The sequence below is a fragment of the Anarhichas minor genome, unplaced genomic scaffold (assembly GCF_050575085.1).
Source record: "Anarhichas minor isolate MPS153535 unplaced genomic scaffold, ASM5057508v1 ptg000017l, whole genome shotgun sequence".
NCBI classification, from domain to species: Eukaryota; Metazoa; Chordata; class Actinopteri; order Perciformes; family Anarhichadidae; genus Anarhichas; species Anarhichas minor.
Window position 1 is genome coordinate 15471369 of NW_027466463.1, and position 22887 is coordinate 15494255.

Consider the following 22887-nt stretch of genomic DNA (forward strand, 5'->3'; position numbering starts at 1 on the left):
CTATGAACATCATGCTCAAAACAATCCCAAACTAACCGCTTGCACTCTTTCACATTTGTGAATATGCATATTTATTTACACTGTGTCCGGGCTGCACAGGTAGTATGCAGATTTACATTTTTATATATTTTCATTTTTTATTTCTGTTATGTTACAATGAAACCAATGCACTTAATGCAATGATTAAACGTTTATTGTGTTTTCTTTTCTGCTCTGAAACACATTTTCAGAAGAATAAATCAAATTGGTATTTAAATGACAATTAGAACATCCGTAAAAAACAATCATGGCCTTTATTACCGAGTACATATTTTCTCCAGCTGCAGAAAACAAGGCCTCGACAACAAACCATGTGTAAAGACGTCTTATTGAATCGCAGCATGGAGCCCCACTGTATAAAGATGAAACGCTGAAGTGAATTAGGACACAGAAATGCTCATAACATCTGTTTCCTTTGTGTTACAGAGGATATCGCTTTTGCAGCAAGCAATATGTGCCATCAGTGACTGGTGGGATAATATTTGTGTTCCCCCCTCAAACAGACACACTGTCACAGAAGCACTTGTCTACATTTTGTAGTTGCTCGAGGAAAATAATTGCCTTATCTGCAACTGTCAAAATGATGAATGCCCCCGAGAGCACCGAGAATTGACTGATGGAATTGGGGGGAAATCTAATCCCTGATCTGAACACTTTGTGTAATACATTATCCCCTCTGGTACAATAGGCTGCACAGAAACAGATTTGTATAGACTTGCAGAAATAAATTCAACAGAGGCTGAAGGATCGATAGAAACATCAGGAGTTATGGCGTCGTCTGCACCGAGTCAAACAGAGCGTCAGGAAGCATTAAGTGTATGAAGATGCATGGAGCGTTTGAGTCAAAGAACACATGCAAAAATAGAATGTGATATAATGCAAACATATCTGCATTATCTGCCACATATCAAACTATAATTGGATAAATAGATTGTGGGACATTGAGGTGTTACAGCAGCTAGGGTCACATACGATACAAAAAAAGGTAAAAATCAAAATACAATGAAAAAGCCAAATTATATACTATAATTTAAATTCAACAAAAACTGAGAGAATTAAAATATGAACTTCAATATGCATTGAATATACACTGTGCAGTGATTGTGGTCAGATTTTGAAATGTTTCAGTTACTGTATTTGAACGTTTCATTTTTATTTTTCAACCTGGTGACAGTGTAAAATGTATTTAAAATGATAACGAAAAACGAAATAAATAACTTTTTTTCCCCTGGCAGCATAGAAAACCACACTTCAGTATCACGTGTCAGGCTTGGCGATACGGTTAAGATGAATATCCTATACGATATTTTTGTCAATATAAAATCATGTGGCAAATGTATAGAAAATTGCTTATAAAATGACCGTACTGATGTTTAATGCAGCTACCACTGAACATTTAATACAAAAGTTCAATAACTTCCTTCATACCACATATATAAGATATATATATAAGAAATGGAAGTCTTTTCCAAAAAACAAACGAAACATTTGCTGTTCAAATTGGTTTTAAAGAGAATTTTCATTAATAAGCAAAGACCAAAAAAGCAAAGACCAAAAAATAAAAAAGTTCTTCATCCTGTTATACAAACGTGCTTGAGTGCAATCTTCTCTTTAGCTGAACATTTAGGTCACAATGGCAAAGAAATGATGGTTTGGTTAAGAATTTAGTGCTATAAATGAACACTGTGGGATATGCACAGGAGGATGATGGGAAATTATCCTGTGCTCTTCCTCTATCGGTCCACAAGCAGCAGAGTGGAAAACTCACCCAGATATGAAGGGATATCTCTCTTGATTAAAAACCATATTAACTTTTCATAAGCTAATGTTCCCAAATGAAGTTTTCTAAAAAAATGAATGAATACCTCCCCCCTTTTTTGTCACACTTGGGTGAAATACATTATCCCCAATATTAGGGGAGAACATACCTGTAACAGGTTAATGACCTCACACTTTCCACACCATTTCACTTAGCGGGCCATAGCCAGGAAAAGCGACGCGCTTCACTCCCAATTCACTAAATTATGAATTAGCCAAAAGGTGAGGCGATTAAAGATTCAACATTTTACGGTTCGACCAATAGACGATCTCCTCGTTGAGCTCCGGTGGTGATATCTTCAACCATTAGCTGAAAACTGTCTTGATATCCAATACGGAGAGTATAAATATTGGAACAGGAGCACAAATAATCCAGAAATTACCAATCAAAGTGTTTGCAACCTCAGAGAGAAATTACTATCTGTAGTATAACTAAAATCAACACCACAATCTTCATCTATATACATTTATAAATAAATTACACACTGGAAAGCCTTGAATCACGGCTGTCAATTTTATCACATAACCCAAGACTGATTTTGATTATTTTCAACAACATAAACGAGCATTTCTTAACAGATGACCTGAAATTTGGAGAAAACTATTCTCACACTGGTGTTTTCCAACCATCCAAAGCTGACAGTCGCCTCGGCGTGTCACACTTCTTCAGCCTTAACTGCTCCGTAACGAGCGCTGACAGGTCACATGGCACAAACTGTGATGTCTGAATAATTTGAACAAATGCTAAATCATTGCAAAGCAGCCAGAGAGATCAGCGACGTGAAAGTGAAGTGTTTGCGCTTCCCCAAGGCTCGGTGGCATCTGTTCTACATGTGTGCAGCCAAAACATCCATGTTTCACCAATTAACTGTGCTTGTATTAGAGTAAATATTTGACTTTGAAGCGCTAAAGCGTTAATTGGGGGTCCCTTTCTGCAAGGAAGCCCATGCGTTAATATTCCACAGCAAAATGTGAGTCATTTAATGGGAAATCCTTTTAATAGGAAATCCTTTTTAAATGGTCTTAAATTCTTATTTGACATCAATGATTTTGAACTTGTAGAAGTGGCGTACATTTTCAGAATCTCCCTTTTCCTTTAAGTCTTAGAGTGTTAGTCCTGAGCACAAATCAGCAGAATAAGACAGGCTGATGGCTCTCCTTAATTCTGTAAATTGGGAGGTTGTGAGTCCTATTACGGTCTGTTGGTTCAGCTCGAGGCCACCAGGGAGAGCTGTGCTTGTTTCTCAGAGTCACTGGAACAAACCACTCCAACAGCCTCAGCCCTGCAAAGGAAAGTTAATCACTAATTACAATTTCCCTTCTTTATTGGCTTTGTTGGATTACCGCACTGTAAAAAGAAGTATTTTGTCACAATAATCTTGTCTGAGTTTGAAAAGTTCAGACGCAGATTTGAGGTTGTGACTTTCATGGAGAAGATATAGATTCTGATATTTTTTTTTTCCTCCTGCAATTATTTCAGATTTTCACAATTAGGGACTTTTTTTTAACCTGGCAAAGGAATTATGTACATGAAACCTCTGCAGGATGTGAGGTTGTTGGGGTCCGTTGCTCCTACTGGCCATTAACTGGGGATTAGTGCTGCTGGGCCACACATCCCTTGGAAGAGGTAATTCCTCACACTTCCTTGCTATAGAAAATCAGGAAGCAATCATAGAAGAAACTATGCAGATGGTCCAGACAGTGAAGCCTGTGAACATTTTTCTCTTAAGTCACAATTAAGACAATTAAGAAGAGTAGCCGCTGCCATTGTGTAAACTCAGCACATCAGGAAATCCAAGAATTAGATCCCGGCTTAAAACTGAAGGGAGGGGTGGGGGTGGGGGGAGTAACAGTGAGATCAAATGTTTTTTTGTCACTGCAAATAGTATTTACAAGCTTGTGTAACTCAGCACAGTCACTTCACAGTTTTCCATATATCTGTCAACACAATATAGCATGTGTAAGGCTGTCACACTATAAAAGCTGTTGTGAGGGGAGATCATAATGATGTCGAGGCTCGGAGAAGTTAAGAGTATATGCTAGGGAGAGTGATGAATGGGCATAAATGATTGTGCTGTGGCTAAAAAAGGGAAAGTTATTAGTGCTGTATGTTGGAGCAAACTGACCTTTACAGGGACAAAAGGTCACCAGATAAATATCTCCGTTGGGAGTCTGGGGTTCTGCTGACATTAACTTTTCAAACAGAGGAAAGTCATCTGTGTGTTATATTTAGATGTTACGAAATTCCTCACAGTTGTTCTCAAGTTAAAACACTTTAGTTTATGTGTACTGTACTACACTGTACAGCAGGTTCCTCTCAGGTTTCCTCTGGTGGTCTCTCTGGTAAATTGTTAGCATGTCGTGCAAGCTAACCGTACAGTGTTGTATATAGCACTGGGGGTTTGTTCACTCTTTTTGGGCTGTTTCTGTATTTTAAATCACTGACTTTGTAAAACCAGAGGCCGCATGGTTTTTTACTTGCAAAGCTAAATTGAAGGTTGGAGATAGCGCTTGTATTTAAAGTTAGCACGTGGGTGTTTACTCCGTTAAGTTTGACATCAGAACACAAACATGTGAATTATTTCTTTTATAAGGTGCAATTCTGCCTTTACAGAGTTTGCTTTGGTTTCTCCCAGTGAGGAGTCTGTAAAGGCACATATTTGGTATGTTTTCTCGTGCCATTTTAAATTCATATAGATTTTGTCAAACCAACTGTAAAATAGCAATATCGATCAATATCTCATCAGTCTTATTATTTACTGGTGGTTTCTCAGCTGTGTGCTTCTCAAAAACTAAAAGTGCATCATAAAGACAATCTCTTTTACAAAACAAAACAAAAGAGAAGAGATGTTCAACATATTTGGTGACTTGTTTTTAAACAGAAACCTTTCGTTTGATTCTTTTTGTGTTCCTTTTCTATTGCCATACTTACTTTATGTATTTTTTTTACATTATTTTATATTTTGTTATGTTGTATCGAGGTACTTTAATGTAATATATGAATCCTATACTGTGTTTGCACATGGACTTTCACATTTCATATCTTAATCATCACTTGAATCTGCATGCAAGTGAATTCGATTGAAAGAATAATCTCTAAAGCTCAATGAATATAACACGGGCAAAGTTACGTCACATGTAGAAGGATAACTGTGAGAGACAATATTTAACTTGATTAGACAAGAGAGCCAGATTATACATGATGAATCCACAATAAAGGGAGGCATTGTGTAAATGTGGTCATTTCTGGTTAATTCATTCAAGAGGGTAACTGTCTTATCACAGTATCTAACACCAGTAAACAATTGACTTGTGTGTTTGGAAATCAAACATTGCTTCAATCACAGCAGTCACATGTTATGTTATCTTCGTTTCTTTTAGCCAAACGTCAGCTACGTGACCCAGCTGGAGGGGCCCCCGGGGGCCACAGTCACGGCTCCCTCTGCTTCAAGCTGCTGCCATCGGATTATCGGCGGCTGGGTTACACGTCAGCCGGCCAGAGATTTGATAAGCAGCGTCTGTGGAAGAGAAAAGTCAAGGGGCAAGCATGGGAACTGACTTATCTGCCTGTGGAGCAACTGGTCATTTACGAGGCATGTGAGAGGCCCACGTTGCCTGTGGGTACTGATTTTCACTTTCTGGGGATTTTTGCATCATGCCTTTTTAACCACACATTTCAGAAACAGAAGATTTATTGTTTGACAATAATCTGCGACTTAAGAATGTTGATGACACTGAATGGAAATGAATAATTCTGGTTATGTAAAACCCAGATAATGGTGACTTTAAGTCAGTGTTTTTCCCTCCACAGATCAACTGTATACCAAATTCCCAAATGCTAAATACAAGAAACTAGGTGTTCAACTGCTGCCCTCGGAAAAGTAAAGAGAGGTGTGACTCCCCCCTCCGAGGGGCCCTCGGAGGGGGGAGTCACACCTCTCCTTCCTGCACAAACTTAACAAAGTACCAAGGTGGTTGAAAGAGGGGAAAGGAGAGTAGAGGCAGCTGAAGCTCAGGTGGTAGAGTGAGTGAGCCGTTTTGCTTGATCTCTTGCTTCCTCTGTCTGCATGTCGATGTGTCCTTTCAGCAAGAAGCTAAACCACAAATTGCTCCAGATGAGTGTGCATGCGTCGGAGGTAAATCTGTTAAGACAAAGCAAGTGAATGTAATGTAAAACACTGTGTCAGGCTGTTCTGAAATAAATACACATGATGCTCACTGATATAATCTGAAAGAATTTGAATCCTCTTTTTTGTGGAACATCCAATTCACCAATAACCTGGCCGCTCTTGAATCCAAAATGTATATTTAATTTACAGTTCATAGTACAAAAGCGCTTTCAGTCCATTCAGCTATAGTGTGCTTATCTGTCACCAGGCCTTAATGAAGGGTCTGGGCCTTACCACCTGTTCAGCATATTCTAGTGCTACGCAGATGTTGCTGTCGCTGCAGGGGACGCCGCTCTGAGGCCAGCATTTGTTGTCCTGTACGGTATGTGCAGCACCCGTCCAGTTTGCCCTACCTCTATAATAATAATAATATAAGTCTTCTCTGTTCTTTGTTTTAAAGTATGCACACCTGAATCTGTCCTCACCAGGACACGCAGGTGCACAGCAACCCAAAAAAACGCTTTATTTCTTTGCCCTTGTAGAACAGTATGGTGGTGGAAAGATTATAGCACGGCAGTCTTAGTTCCTCTGAGGGATTCTCAGGATGCGTCTCTTGAAATGTGTTTTGTTTTTGTAACAAATTCTATAAGAAGTCCTGCAAGTATTGTTATAGTTTACTATAAACCAGATTGATGGACAAAGACAGACTGGTTGGGATGGGTAAGGTGCCCCTTTGGGAGTGAATCTTGCAATAAGAAATGTGCGCATTGGTCTCTAAGAATGTAAAATTCCCTTCGGAGCTTTTCTCCAAGGGGAATTTTACAGCCACTTTCTCTGCACCGACCATCCGTATGTGTATGAGACCACAGCTTTGTGCGCTAGGAATAGAGAAGCTTTGTGTACAAGAAATGTCCGGGGCAAAGGTATGAAAACTTTCCCTTCCTGCTGCCCCCAGTCAAAGTGAGAGGCCACTGTCGAAAGGGCTGACTTGTTTTCTTCTGTGTTGACTCCTTTAGGTTTTATACAATGTATATTTATAGGAGGTTGAGCTAGAACAGAAAATAGAAGGAGAAGAGAATCATGAAGAGTTTCATTGTCTATCTGTTGTACACCTCGAGTTATAGAGCCATTGTTAGGATTGAATTTGATTTAATGTCCTGGAAATGCCTGCCCAGATTTTAGGCCACACTGTAGGTGGATTGATTTCTTGTCATCATCACTTAAAGCAATTTAAATAGCATCTTAAGTGAATGCTAGTAACATTAAGCTTGACAAATGACCATATGATCCTCATTTTGTTCTTTTATGAGTTACACGCTGGCACACTGGACAGGGGTGCGTTCAGTTATTTTAACACTGCAGTTTGTGGTCAAATGTGGACCTGGAGCTCTATTTTTGTTACTGGCCCATATTAAATTTATCTCGGTATAATAAATATAAAAAAAATATATTTAATGTTTGCCATGACAACTCCAGATTCTAAATCCCACAACGTGGTGCCACAGTCTGTAATTATTGTTCAACTTATAGTCAAAATAAACTCTGGTCCCCGGTCAGTGGTACATGACGCGTTATGAATAACACAAAATATATTTTTGTTTCTGTAGCTGCTCCTTGAAGAAGAAACCTTCGAAGTGGGCAGAAAGGTGGGAATGGAAGCCCACAATTATGATTTTTTTCAAACGTCTGCGGTTCAGTTTCTCCACCATCATTTCCTCCGTGTAAAAATGGATACTCGCTGTCTGCTTCCGGTGGTCACTCTGGTCTGCTGTGCAAACATCTTTCTGCATCTTTGTTGGCTCCTTTCATTGGTGGCAACCATGCAGCAGCATCACATGGTTGGTGCTCACATGGCATATGTCGCGTCAAAAAGGAAAAGGCCTGTCATGACAGTGTTGAGGCTGGAGATTAATCTATAGTCGGTAAATGCATCAGCACCACATCTTACAGGGAAATGAAGACGTTCTCTATTGATGCTTAATTTTTTCCCATTAGCCCCCCTGCTCCTTTTGACTCTTTTTTTTTAGTCCTAAACTGTAATGCCTGTTTTATTGTGACTAATAGTGGCACTAGAAAGGCACTTACTCCGTATTTGGTGGAAAGCCAACAGAGTGGGACAAATGGAGCGACCCATTCAGTCGTTCTAAACTTTTTTAGAGACCTCTTCGCTCTGGCTTGGTGCTGACATAAAAGGAGGTATTGATGTGAGAAAAGACTGAAGCTTTGTGTTATGCCCAACAGAACTGGCGGAGGAAACCGCTCTTTCACGAACATTAATTTAAAATGCAAATGGTGGCACATCTTGTACTCGAGAATCCTACAGTAAGCCCATTTTATGTGAGCTCTGCAGTACTTGAGTGGCACACAACAAGGACATTTAAGAAATGGTGCTGTTTTTAATGGGATATTGACATGGCAAAGTTAATATATTTATTTATATATATATATATATATTCTTCTTGTTTTTCTTTTTTACACACACTCTTGTCTAAAATGGGCATGCTGTTCAGTGCTCTGGTCAGCTTCTCTGAGGCCTAAAACAAAGAAAAGAAGCACACAAATGCATTAATAGCTGTGTGTGGCATGGCAGAAATGAATTTTGTGGCCTTGAATTGTCTCAGGAAGAATGTCAGTCTGGGTTTGAAAAATGTTCATGATGAGTGTATTTCCTCGTTAAAAAAAAGACACATTAAATATGGGAATGAAACCTTTTCACTGAGAATCAGAGCAGCCCTTTGTCATTTTGTTCTCTTTGCACCACCTGCTGACCTAAGTATTTACTTAAACTCTCCTATTACCCACAAAGCCATTGTTTGTACTGGAGGAGGCTGAGTGCAACTAAATGTCATGCTAGATTGCTAAAACCATGAAACGTCTTTGTTATTTCAAACTAGAATAGAGATCTAAATTTAGAGTGGGGGTAACGCTTAATGTTTTCTTGTGTGATTGGGTAGAGAGGTTGGCAGTGCTTTGCGTTAACACCGAGTTCATATTCAAAATGAAAAAGCCCGGTCCAGTGAAAACAAACGCAAGCCAAGAGAAAACCAAGTAGGGAAATGAAAGATTACAATGTATTTGGGTAGAAAATCCCTGGTGTTTATCGCAGCACATGCCCTTTAATAGTACGCCAACATGATCTTTCTAGAGATGAGGTGACATTCAACCCCAAAGCATCAACAAAATACAAAGTAATTGAAACATGAATGCAAATTCACTTTACACTTTTTTTGCAAGGGACATTTTTTAAGAAGTAGGATTGTTTGTTTGTATTTTGGCAAACACCTCAGAGACCGTCTGGACTTTATTGTAAGGGTGAAAACGGGTTACTGCATTTCTTTAGCGACCACAGTCATCACAATTATTGTTATTTTGTGTCTTTATATCTTTAAGTGGCAAATACAACTCGAGCCTCTGACCACATCTCGAGGGCACTTTTCACTTGTTTTGCCAAATCTAAATCCAGAGAAAATGGGCATCCATTTACGTTTTTACGGATTTTTTGGTGCTGTCAGCCACAATGGAGTTTGTTATGTGTCGTGTCACAAAGAAATCTCTAGTCTTCTGTGACAAAGCACGATGAAACAGTCGCTGACTTCCGCCTGAAAGATGAATGGACACATAGATAAGATGGCAGGGGATTTACGTAGATAATGTTTTGCAACATCCTTGATAAGTTAGAGCCGTAACGGTCATTTGTGTATCAGAAAAACTGGTGTCCTTACTCACTTCTACACTGCTTTTGCAAAGTGTGTTGACACATCAGTGCATCTGATCACACATCAGATCTTTGATGTCTGTCTATGGGTTGTATGTGAAGACAAAATACTAACAGCACTCATTAATCCCCAGGTTACCATTTCCTGTTTAAGCACAAAATTTAAAAAAAGTGTCTGGCTTTATTAACAGCGAGACAGTTCCTGTGAAATTTGATCCAATGTCAATAAAGGCCTGTGAAAAACAGGTTTTATTGCCCCTATTTTATTTGAAGCAGCATGATATTGGACAAGAAGTGCTTCCTGTGCAAAGTTTACCACAGAGCTTTGTGCAACTTTTGCTGACACACTGAAAATCTGCCCCTATGGATTTCATGTATAGTTGGAAAATGGTCAAAGATGAACGGAAACTCGATAATGGTGACATTTCCAATGCACCAGTTTTATATGACAGATAAAAACTGCCTAATGTGTCTTCTCATCACTCATCAGCTGCATACAGTCAGTTTTGTGCATAAAAGATTCTGTGCCCGCTCCTCGCAAAGTCACTCATTATCGCATGCAACAACCTGAGTTTTATGAATTGCATTCTTCAGTGTGAGATCATTTACTGTGTATTTAGATTTATGTCTCCTCCTTAGCCATCATTATCGAGTTGTATTTGCAGCTCTGAGACACGTCTGAATTAACTCAATGTTGTGTCTGTTTCTCACAGATCTTACAGCAAGGTATCATACAGATGATAGATCCTCTGCTCATGCTGTTTTGCATGTGTCAAACCCCTCATGGTTGATGTGGCAGGGCTCCATATGACAGAGCGCGAAGGGTGGGGTTACCTAAATGCCCTCATTTTACTGCGGGGGGGGGGGGGGGGTGAGAAGGCTTTAACTTCGTGGAAAGTGGTTCTTCTATATTTGCTTCAACCATACAGTTACTCCACCCTCCACAAGTCCCACATAAAGCCACTTTAATATAAGAGTTTATGAATGCGGAACCTCTTCTCATTAGGTTTAGACTCTTTAGAAGCAGCTGTAGAACCTGGGAACACTTTTTATTAAAATAGAACAACCAGCCCAAACTAACCAGATAATGATCTGTTGATATGAATGAATGTAGTTTAAGTGCTCTGATGTGGCTTTGCCATGTGTGACAGCTAAGATGAATGAGTTAACAAATGTTTGAACCACAAAGTCCCTTTTTCATGTAAAAGAGAATGACTGAGACCGAAAGACTGTAAATGACTGCCTCCCTGCTTTTTCTGTAAGCGGGCGGGGTCAGGTGGACGAAAACGACTTGGACCACGTTGTATGTAAAGTTGGTAATTACTAGGTTTGGAGATTTAAATAGCCACAGCGGTAAACACACTGTGAGTCAAGGCAGCTGCCTCCAGTATCCTTCCTTCTTGGCTCCTAAGAGACGAAGTTGGTGTGCAGAAATCTTCAACATTTGATTTAGATAGAACCGGAGTAAAAAGCCAAAGATGCGTCAATTTACCATTGCAACAGAAATGTAAGAGGCTTCAGTAAGTGGTCTTTCGCAGCTAAAAGTATGAAATGAATTGTGAACGTTTCTTTTTTCGTTTCTTTTTTGCACACAACAGTTCAACAAACTCTTGTATGCACATAAAGTTGTACTGTTAGTGGAGCAAATAACAGGAAGAGCTGAATGTGCCAGTATACTGAAGTGCTTGTCAGATGGTGGAATAGCTTCAGAAACCCCATCTCTCTACACCTACACAAATAATCTATGAATCTTTCAGTGTTGGTGAGTCTTCTTGTGCCCACTGTTCCTACGTCTGGTATAAATACACTGGCAACGACAAGCTGTAGTTAAAAGCAGACCCCCACTAACACTGATACTCAATTAGAAGCTTTACGAAGGTAGTGTTTATTGCAGGTGAGCTGTTTACTGTATCGACAGGCTGTCCTTGTATTTTAAACCACACGGTTATCTTTTGCATAGCTCTGCCACATCTACTTCCGTGCTCTTTGTTCATTAATAAGCGACAACTGAAAAAGATGACGGAATGAGGAAGTTGTGCTCATGTCAGTTGAATGTGAAACCCAGACAAAGTTAACTAAAATAACAGTTTTGCCACAGTTACGAATGCAGTATTTTCATGCCAAAAGTGAGATGTTTTACAGTTAATGTAAAAGAATTTATTGTTACAAACAAGTTGCAAAAAGAACTGTCAGGGCAGAGTATCAGGGCCTCTTTTCATCACCAGCCAAGAGACTTGTGTCAACAGACAGGCCTGCCGACAAACCTCACACAATACTGCAAACCAGCTGCAGTTGGAATGTTCGCATACAGTGGCAGTGTAAACATCTGTTTTTACAGAATGGGTTCTTCCGATCACGAGGACCACTTCAAAAAACCTTTGGCCAATTACAAACATGCATGTACAGCAAACTACAGTATATGTGTGCAAGAAAAGCACCTACGGAGGGCAAACGAACCTGTGCACATTCAGAGCTGGAGTCATTATGACTCTTAGCAAAGAAGAAATAAATAAATTAACATGGGACACTAAGTCTCATGCGTAGAAATAACAAAACATTGGTGTTTCCTCATCCTGCCATAAGCATTGCTATACAAAGCTATTTTTATTTTTTGGCTATGCATTAACATTTCGTTTCAAGTTTCTTTGGTGTAAAAGCAGCCTATGTCGCTAACTCAAGTTGCTGGAAAAAAATAACTAATGAAGGTTCCTGGACGGGTTTAAAACAGCTATCTCCCACAGGACTTTCCTATATTTGCTAAGAACAAGCCAACGATACAGTTTGGACAGAGAAAATAGTCTGGAGTGCAAAAACAAAGATAGCGTCCTATTTTCCCAAATGTAAAGTCTCTATATACACCCTTGCTACAATATTATAAAGCTTTATATTAACTTTCTGCTCAACAATACATTTTCTTCATCAAACTATTTTAAATATTACAAACCTTTAAATAGCACACACAGAAAATATATGGCTCTCTGTATCAGGATAAATGACTCTAATATATATGTAACTTCAGAGTTTTCCTGCATCTGGGTTCAGAATTCATGTCCGTGAAAGTCTATGAAAAGTTGAACACTTTGTCCTCGATCAAACTAATAGACTTATCTGTTAGCATTTCTTCACTGCTTACAAATTTATACCCAAAAAGCTTCAGTGTTGGTCCACAAACTTTCTGTACAACCTGGGCTACTTTAAATGGTAAAGTGAACCTCCATTTCTCTACTTGTTCTGAGGAGTTTTTCTGTGTGGAGTAAACACCGCTGGCCTCCTTGGAGGCCTGGGTGTTCTTCAGGATCCAGGATTTCACTTGTGGAGTGAACGGGATTCCGGTAAACCTGTACATCTCCGTCGCCTTCCTCATGGGGAACCGAGCGATGTCCTCGTACCGCACCAGCATGTAACGCCTGCGCAGCCACGGTGGCTGTCTGAGGCCGATCTCAGCCGACATCCTGATGTTGTCGCAGTTCCCTTTCAGCTTTCGCACTTCGCCATCATCAATTGGCACATCCCCATCCATAGCCCACTGCTTCCAGTTCTTGTATTTGGCTGCAAAGGCCACCATGCGCGAGGCAAGCACAGCCCGAGGATCCCGAACCAGCTGAATGAACTTCACGTCAAGGCGCGGGTCCTCAGCCAGAGGACGGAGGTTCTCCAGCTGGCGCACTCTCACTGACTTGATGGCCCTGTGCTCCTTTTGGAGGCAGGACTCAGACGCCATGGTGAAGTTCAGGGGACCACAGTGTCTAGTCCTGCAGTGATAACGCTCAAAGACCCCCTTGATGAAGGGGCTGCAGACCGACTCCTCGCATAGAGAGCTGCTGGACTCTCTGCGGAATAGAGCGGGGGTGATGTGGTCCACAGGGAGGGGGTCAATGAAACTCTCCAGCAGGGAGAAGTCACACAGTAAGAGCTGCTGGAGCACATCGCGGTAGGCCTTAACTGCCGCTGTGGCGTTGGTGCCGCCGGTCTCCAGCGTCAACATCTTCTCCACGTGCCACAGCGGCTCAAACAGGTAAAACATGTTGTCGCCCTGCTGGTTGAAAAACTCGCCCACAAACGAGGAGCCCGTCCTGGTGGTGGCTAACAGGAGGATGTGCTTCCTGCCGGTCGTCACCACCTCCTGGTGCTGGCTGTAGTCCTCCAGGCGCCGCTTCATCAGCGTGAAGGCAGAGTTCCTCTTGCCGAGTGAGGTAAAGGAACCATTGTGCTTCAGCAGTATGTGGGATAAACCACTCGGCTGCAGAGGGGTCTGGGGGGTCTGCTTTAAGGTGAGCTTATCTGACACCCTGAAAGTGCGAGAGGAATCACAAAGTTGTATTATCTTTTACTGGAAGAAGTCATAGCTGTGTTATTTAACTCGACATTTGCAGCAACTTTGTGTTGCAAAAGTTTTTTTTTTTTTAAATGTCTTTCAAGCTGGGAAGAGATAAACGCACACAAACCTGCTGGGAATCACTAACGCACTCCATTGATCACTGAAATGGACTTACCTTGAGATAATGTTGTTTTCCTTCTCAATGATAACAAGTGCCACAAAAAAGACGATGGATATTGTGTATTTGATCCTCATTCTTGGATGTAGCTGTGCCTGGATATGCTTTTACAGACTGCTTCTTAATGGGTTCTGCCAATCTTGCAAGTCTCCAGTCGCCTTCTTAAAGAGCCTTCCAGTTGTTTGTATTCCCCGTTGTAGGCGATGTTTCATCCTGTAAATGAAATGAACATCAACCTGTCAGTTACACATTTTGCACATTTGAGCACGGCGGTGAGTAAACCTACTTTAGTCTCAATTCATTCTGTCGAAACACATCAAGGTATTTGTTTTAACCACTCGTGGAAAATGGGAAGTTGACAGTATATTGCTGCATATGTAAAACTGCACTGTGATGCCGAGTCAGAGTAGTGGTTACAGAGAGCACTTCTCCTTCTCATGCCCTTTTCTATTTATTATTCCTACACAGCATCACTGTACGGTGTAATGCAAAACCAACGATGGAGGCATTTACTCAGAGACAAAAATATCATATCTCAGGAGGGTAAGAATAGAAAATAGCTGAGTGTTTAAGGCTGGAATCTGAGCCAGTTCTTACAAGGAAGTCCTTGTTATCTTTAAGTGCACCAGTGCATTTCAGGAACATGCCCAACCACCCTGCAAGACAGAAGACTGGTGCACATAATGAAGCTGTATTTATGAGTCAGTCTTAGAAACAAAGAAACAATTGCAAGAGCACAAATGAAATATGAGCCTGAGCCTGCAATCAAGCACAATTTTGTAATGAAACTGTAATTCCACAACTGCAAAGCTGCTTGCTTAAAAAAACTTGTCTAGGTTAGAGTGATTATCCAACCGCCCACTGATGGTACCAGTGTGGTCCAAACTACCAGCTGCTGCTCCATGTCAACACTGGGAGGAGATCTTTTCAACAGAGGCCCTCAGTGACATAATACAGTAGACCATCTGGTGACGGGCTAATGGCTTGCTGCTTCCCAATAATGTGTCTTTGTGCTTCTGATTTGAGACTGAAGGGGGACACATGTCCAAACGCTGAGAGGTATAACTGCAGAGTGCTGAAATTGAAGGGGAAAGCCTGCTTGTCATGGAGACATAAATTGCAGCGCTCTGAGCCTGCAGGCCGTTCAGTACTTGTGTTACTCTGTAGACGGCCGACAGCGGGGAAGTCAAATGAAGTTAAGAGTGGATTTAATGGTGCCTATGTGTATTTGGGGATGTCTTGCACATCCCTGAAAGATGATATTTTAAGATAATGGCAGCTTGGCTCAGATCCCTGACTAATCTTTGGATTTTAGCATAATCCTGCCTTACCTCGTCTGCCAGAGAAAGGGTCAATAGCACGGCAAGAATAAATGAGATCGTCTCCACCCTGAGGAAATTGGCAGTGTGTCAGTTTGATGTGTGCCCACCAAAATGCCATGTTAGGAATTTAGAAGCATATAAGTAAGCACACAGAGGGTGCACTGTACAGTCAGTCTTTTAAAATCCTGAATCAAACGTCTGGGTCTGTGAAAGCATTTGTTTATTGGATCCGTCAGGTGCTACGCACAGACTCCTGAGTGTGTCTGTGATTTCTTATGGATCAGTGTTAAACGATTGCAGGTTTAGCCTCTGGGCCGACACATTAGTGAAACTGCAGCTATTAATCAGCAGAGCCAAAAGCCAACAGACCAGCCTTTTCACTCAATGACTACAGCAATAGTCACATGTTTGACACACGAAACAAGCAGCACTGTGTAGGAAGCCTGATACACGAGCATCATTTTCTGAATTCTGATGAGCCCGAATGTCTTTTGAGTTCCAACACGTCTGGAGGTCCAGTTCTCACATCCTGTTGCAACCTCTGTCCCGGGCCAATTTTGTGCACAGAAGCCAGTCCAAATGACTGAAATCTCAACACAGGGAATGGTTGGACACTGCCTGCGAAATTCTCTGAGAGGGAATGGGACGTTTTCAGCTCCAATAGAGCACTGTTGACGTGGAACGGCGTGTAATGAAAAGGTGAACAGCTTATGTACTGAGACACGTTTTCTCCGGGAGGAAAAAATCAGCTCTGTCTTGCACCACCCTGCCGCATGCCACAACCACAAAGGTCTCTTTACACAGGGGTGACTTGAAACCTCCTTTGGGCTGAGATCGCAGAACATAAACTTGCCAGGTCACTCACACGTCACGGGGTCAGTGAGTAACCCCCTGATGTTACAAGTCCCATGGTACATGTCAGATAGTCGGTTGCACCACAGGAAACGACTCAGTCCTTTAGTGTTCAGTGGTCATTTAACATTGCAGTTACAGTCACAGTTTGTAAGTAAACCACCAGAAGATCTGAGTAAATATACCGTTATAGAACAATTAACTGTTCTTTCAGTGAAAAAAAAGTTAATTTGACATACCTTTAGAGTTCTACAATATGTGTTAAAGCAGTTTTAGTTTTCTCCATGTATGGTTTTAAATAAACCTAAGAAAGCCACATCAATAAAATAAGTGGTTTGAGGTTTTGTCATTTATATGGTAAATTAGATGTACACCAATTATCTCACCGTATTGCAGCTGCTGTGCAAAGTGAAAAAAAGAAAACACATGAGCTGACATTGTTGAATATTCACAAACCACTGAGGCATATGACACTTTTGATCATCTACTCATAACAAAACTGCCACTGCACCATTTATCATCTTGCTACAAATGCTTTTAATAGCTGCCTCTTATTTAATGTAAATCTATGTGAAGACGAATTAAACACCACCCAGCCAAACCCACTATGTCTGAGATGTTGTCAGTGTGATTCCATTCCAATCCCTAAACAACAGGTGAAGGGATTATTTTAGATCTTCTCTTAAATACAGTAGGCGTGATAATTATAGGATGTGTGTCTCGAAATACAAAAACAACAGACTAGAAAAAATGGGATGCATTGTTACTTAAGGTATTTAATTAGCCAAACACAGACATTCCCATCTGAGATGTTTCTTAATTTACTCTCCAGAGAAAGCTAAATTTACAATCACGATATAGAACACAATACAAGCCTATACTGTGATAGTGGATTATTTTCTATCTGCAGTGTTTTTATTGTAGAATGTTTATCATGACCACATATCAAAGGAAAACAAGGTAGACTGTGTTCAACCGTTATCCTGTTTGATTGGCAAGTTTGTTATTAGTCAGTTATACTGACAGGTCGGTTTTTTAGTGAGAGTTATATCATGCACCATCAAAAGGAGGTTTTGGACAGATCTTTGTTGGAGATGATCATACTAGTAGCCTATATAAGGAATGTTGCCGAAGAAATCCTTAAAAAGTAGAGCGGAGTATGCAAGCAACGGGTTTAGTTGAGGTCGTTAAAGAGTGTAGAGAGTCATACTTGTTGATAGAATATGTTGAAATGCACAGCAGTGCATTAGCCATGCAGCAACATGTCACTACAAATTCATAAACCGGTTGAAAGACCGGAAAAGTCTGACTTCTTTCATGCAACAGTGTGCAGGGTCTCTGCAGAGCATGCACTGCATTTAAAGGTAAAAGGGACAAACCGTCAAAACTGAAGTCATGCTTTCTTAATAGGAAGATACTTGAAAAGAAAAGCCACTTCATATTTTATGTCAGAGATTCACAACAATTGTATGGTGATTTTATTGTACTCAATGTTGTTTTTAGGGTGTTGTTAGAGCCTAACATGTGACATTATTAGTTCATACTTTTAGTTAATTACAAAGTAGCCTCTCAAAGTCCACTCTCCATACCCACCATCATGATGAGCTGCGGTGTCTGAAGGCTTCCCGCTTCGGTTGATCAGCCTTTCCTCAAAGAGCGACTCCGGATAGAAATTAAAGCCATTATACTTCCCAACAAGACTTCACTCGTGTGACAAAAAACTATCCGATCCGAAAGAAGAAGCAGCTCGACTAGTTTTAGGAAGTAAAACCTGTGGATCAGATGGACTCATGTTTGAGGAGGCTGCCGGTCGGGCTGCTGAACCGAATGACAAGTAGGTTCTAACAGTTGCGACTCAGTGCATCACATGGGGAAAGTTTGGTGTAAAGGAGCGGAGTTTCATGCAGGAGGCGCACCGCCACCACCCCTCACGGAGCATGAGTCAGTGATAATGAATAACAAACAAACTTTATACACATAAAACACACGATAAGCAATGGTAAAGGCATAATACTGTTGTTATGTGTTGCTGTCATTTGGTCTATTTTATGTTTTTTGTAATTTATGATGTAGTCTCAACCAATGAAGAGGCAAGCGCTCCACCTAGTGGACGAGGTGCGTCTCGATTTCTACATTGACTGCATGTGGAAATCATTCCAAAACACTTTTCTGACTATATCGCGATTCGTGTTACATCAAATAAAAAAACAAGTAATTTACTCTACTATACCTGTGATTACTACACTTCAAGAGGAAACATAGCGTACTTTTTACTCCACTACATGTATTTGGCAGCTGTCATTTGTTGCTTTACATATTAGGGTTTTGAATATATAACATCATATGAATTGTGTTTTTGTATGTATTTGTACTTATATGTAAAGTAGTTTAAATTACGTCTGATTGAGCACTCCTAACACATTACTGCATGATTTATAATAAAACAGTGATAGTGTATAGTGAAATAATAACACAGAGGGGTTATTTGCGCATTCTGAGTACCCTTCTTTTTGAGTCTTAAAGTACCATTTGTTCATAACACCTGCCTTTTTTACATTTTGATATGGTTATTTGCTTCTTGGATCTGAATACTTCTTCAACCAATGATTACAGTAATTATATTATACGATTATAAAATGCAGCCCGATTAAGAACTCCAATCCCCAACAAACCTGTCGCTTAATGATGACGCGCTAATGGGAGAATCGTCACGAAGGTTGCAAAACAATTGCGTCAGAAAATCGCGCAGTAGTTTCTGGAAAGGTGAACGACGAACGTTTCTCTCTCTCTCGGTATGTAACATTATCGTTACTTTACATCTAAATGTCTTGAAGTTAGACATCATACATCAGAAAAGAATTTGCTCGTGATAACAGTTAATCTATTTGGCCAGACGAAACACTGTAATACCGGAAGTTAACAAAGACTTTAGCGAAAAGAGTCTCAAACGTTTAGCAGCTAGCTATGTGACGTTAGCTAACGTTAGCTAGCTTACTTACTAACGTTGAATGTTATGATATGAAAGATAATGTCCTTAGCTGTTATTACTGCATTACTTTAACGCTGTTGCCTTACCGGCTTTGTGACTGTAATCATAATTACATAATTATGCCACACGACTGTTTGTCATTTACTGTAACGTTACCTCTCTTTATATTTCAGACAGGATAATATATTGTGACCATGTTGGTGGCGAGGCTGATGTGCCTGAGGAGTCTTCCTCTCTCCGGGCTGCGTCCTGTGCTGACACAGAGAGCACCCACCCTGAAGGCCTGTCCACTGCTGCTCAGGCCCCAGCAGGTACTGTAAAGTCACCACCAACAGGATGGCATTCATAGGTTTCCAACACTTCTCTAAGCTCTCTTACCACAAGAAGAATGGATAAAGACAGTAAACAATGTCTGTGTAGGAGAGAAACAGACTAAATGTGTATGTAAACGTTAGTTTGAAGCACGTCTGATGCCTCGGATTTGACTAATTACCTCGACCAAGGCCGTGGGTAGGAGCAAAAGTTATTAGCCTCAGAGGGACCTGCAGGGTCAGAAACTGCCGCCTGATATTCAGAATGAATGGCACAGTAATGACGTTACAAAATCGGAGTTGTTGGCAGCAATTCAGTGGTCTGACAGAAAGGCTTAACAACTGCCCTGTAATTAAGGGGTCACGTATTTTAAACTCTGCAGCAGATGGCTGAAATGAAGTTCAATAAGTCGTGTACCCATACCACTCCCTGGTTGTTTTTATGTTACTGGGTGTAAAAATCCAAGTCACTTAATCTAAAGTTTCGGTTTTGTGTAACATGTGTTTTTCTTTCACCAGGGTTATTCTACTAAGGCCAGATTTGGTTTCCGCCGTGGGACCAAAGAGCAGCTCAAAGAAGCAGCTTTTGAGCCAGCAACGAATACCGCTATCAGAAGTAATCACTATTACATATACTAGTTAAATGTACTATTACATGCTGTTACATAGACTGTACTGTTACATGACTGGAGTTTTATAATATCCACTCTCTTGAAAAGGTCAAGGTTGTGCCAACATACAATATACTCGCATAGTCTCAAGCTTTCTTTAATGGCTGGCTAAATAGCCAATACGCTAAATTTAAAAACAAATATTGTTGTGTCCCACAGTTGACAGCATGGGAAGAATGTTTCTGGCTGGAGGTGCAGCAGTTGGCCTTGGAGCTCTCTGCTACTATGGACTCGGCATGTCCAATGAAATCGGTGCCATTGAGAAATCAGTGTGAGTAACAGCTTTTTGTTTCCGGCAGCTTGATTTAGTTCTGAAACACGGGTCAGTACGGGTGTTCGTTCCCCTTCCAAGAGCTCCATATTCACCTGGCTCTCCGCTCTCTGTGCAGGATCTGGCCTCAGTATGTGAAGGACAGGATCCACTCCACCTACATGTACTTTGCAGGCAGTATTGGACTGACTGCTTTGTCGGCTGTAGCAGTGAGCAGAACCCCGGCACTGATGGGTCTGATGGCGGGAGGCTCCTGGCTGGTAAGCTATGTAACTCAAGTCGACATAGATCCTCACTGCTTAGCAACATTTATTTTAATAATGAAGGCTAATGCACCATTGAGCTGGTTTAGTAATCTCTTTATTTTTCAACATGTTTAGGTGTATGTACAGGTTATTAATATGAATGCCTGTTGTTTGTCCTATCCCAGGCTATTGGAGCAACGTTTGCGGCTATGATTGGTGCCGGCATGCTGGTTAGGTCCATTTCGTATGAGCAGAGCCCGATGCCCAAACACCTCGCTTGGATGCTCCATGCAGGTTTGTAAGACAATGTCCAGTGGGGAATGATTATTCTGTTATGATGTCTCACTTGGGCCTTGTATTTTGCTTATGTAGTTGCCTTAATTGGACACTAGAGGGAAGTCATGTAAAGGCTCAGAGCCTCAGCTCAACCACTACATTTAGACTTGTGGCGCAGATCTGTTTTTTGTTGTATGTTTTGAATGTGGTGTTGAGATGTCTTCTTGCTTTATTTATCGATAAGGTGTGATGGGTGCTGTCATCGCTCCCCTCACTCTCCTCGGAGGACCTCTGATGATGAGGGCCGCCTGGTACACAGCAGGAATTGTGGGAGGTCTGTCCACTGTGGCGATGTGTGCCCCAAGTGAGAAGTTCCTCAATATGGGCGGGCCATTGGCTGTTGGCTTCGGAGTGGTCTTCGCTTCCTCTATTGGTCAGTATATTGCAGTTTTAACCTCATAACCCCGTCTCAGTACTGATTGCTAGTTTTGGGGCTTACAGTTCATATACATGTGTTAATTATTAAGTGCTGTGCCAGTCAGATAAACATCTCATTGGTTTTTATAGTAACCACCTACATGCATATTAAAATGAGACAATCAGCTCATGAATTATTTAGGTCTGTATCATTTTTAATCTGTACTTGTTAGTCTCACAGCAAGTCTTCTTGTCTTCTTCAGGATCAATGTTCCTGCCGCCCACGTCAGCGTTCGGAGCAGGCCTGTACTCGATTGCCATCTATGGAGGCCTGGTCCTGTTCAGCATGTTCCTCCTCTACGACACACAGAAGGTTGTCAAGAGGGCAGAGACACACCCACTCTATGGCGTACAGAAATATGACCCCATTAACGCGTAAGTCCCTCCAGAAAATGTTCAATTTCACTTTAAATGCAGTTTTTTAGCAGAATAATGTTAGGTATGTACTTGCACAAAGATGCGGGTCTCATATTCTTCTCTATCACACAGGTGTATGGGGATTTACATGGACACACTGAACATCTTCATGAGACTGGTGATGATTATGTCTGGTGGTGGTGGCAAAAAGAAGTAAACGGCAGCATTTTGGCTTTAGCTTCAATCTTACTCTCCACAGAGCTGAACAAAATCATATTTTATTAAGAGCAGCATACGCCAGGTGTTAATTCTGAGTGACAAGTCTCATCTAACTTGTTAAAAATACGTGATTGCTTTGCAAGAGTGTGAAGAAGAGGACTGCACTCTCTGGTGCAAAGAAGACATTGATAACATACTGAGAGCTCTTACCTTGATGGTGGAATATCTGCTTTATCCTGTGGGTGACAGAGGGGCTCAATCTGTCAGCGTCATTATGCCTGCCTCACATATCGTTTGTATTCTTTATGTTTTTGTATTTATTTCAACTTTATGGTTTCTGTTTCCAATATGAATAAAAGTTCACGCAGCAGACATGCCACACACATCAACCATAGACCGGTCCAGATCATCACTGACTGCTCCTGCTCCAGTATACGTTGTTATTGCCCTTTAGTTGATGTGTTAAATCAGTGGGAACTAGTTTGTATATTTCTGAGAAAATATGAAGTAGTTTTATTAATTGAATCACTCAATAAATACGTTGAAAGTTTATTTTGTCAGAAGTTGCTGTTAGCTATTTTGATAATAAAATCCAGCAGAGATTTAGCAGACAGAGTTCCTGTTCAATGCCTTTTTCACAGAAGACATTTTGACAGTAGGAAGAACCCTACTACTATTTCTACTACTACTACTACTGATAGTGAAATACATATTTGCACA

The 22887-nt window shown here is 40.8% G+C and overlaps 2 protein-coding genes across 2 annotated transcripts; one reads left to right on the forward strand and one right to left on the reverse strand.

Moving 5' to 3' along the window:
* Positions 1–11793: 11793 nt before the first annotated feature.
* On the reverse strand, positions 11794–18355 carry chst3b (carbohydrate (chondroitin 6) sulfotransferase 3b). Its single transcript, XM_076092865.1, has 3 exons — positions 17945–18355; positions 14175–14390; positions 11794–13970 (listed from the first exon to the last, which is right to left on the reverse strand). The coding sequence occupies exons 2-3, from the start codon at positions 14252–14254 to the stop codon at positions 12743–12745; spliced, it is 1308 nt and encodes a 435-aa protein (XP_075948980.1). The 5' UTR covers positions 14255–14390; positions 17945–18355; the 3' UTR covers positions 11794–12742.
* Positions 18356–19060: 705 nt separating this feature from the next.
* Positions 19061–22717, forward strand: ghitm (growth hormone inducible transmembrane protein). The gene is made up of 9 exons (XM_076093908.1): positions 19061–19143; positions 19514–19651; positions 20171–20267; positions 20482–20593; positions 20712–20853; positions 21024–21132; positions 21359–21547; positions 21795–21966; positions 22081–22717. The coding sequence occupies exons 2-9, from the start codon at positions 19535–19537 to the stop codon at positions 22163–22165; spliced, it is 1023 nt and encodes a 340-aa protein (XP_075950023.1). The 5' UTR covers positions 19061–19143; positions 19514–19534; the 3' UTR covers positions 22166–22717.
* The last annotated feature ends 170 nt before the right edge of the window (positions 22718–22887 follow it).

Excerpts from the sequence above, each read along its gene's own strand:
- chst3b (XM_076092865.1), bottom strand. The coding sequence starts at position 14,254 with ATGAGGATCAAATACACAATATCCATCGTCTTTTTTGTGGCACTTGTT. Across the intron at positions 13,971-14,174 it reads GAAAACAACATTATCTCAAG|GGTGTCAGATAAGCTCACCT; the intron begins GTAAGTCCATTT and ends TCGCACTTTCAG.
- ghitm (XM_076093908.1), top strand. The coding sequence starts at position 19,535 with ATGTTGGTGGCGAGGCTGATGTGCCTGAGGAGTCTTCCTCTCTCCGGG. Across the intron at positions 19,652-20,170 it reads TGCTGCTCAGGCCCCAGCAG|GGTTATTCTACTAAGGCCAG; the intron begins GTACTGTAAAGT and ends TTCTTTCACCAG. Across the intron at positions 20,854-21,023 it reads TGGCGGGAGGCTCCTGGCTG|GCTATTGGAGCAACGTTTGC; the intron begins GTAAGCTATGTA and ends GTCCTATCCCAG.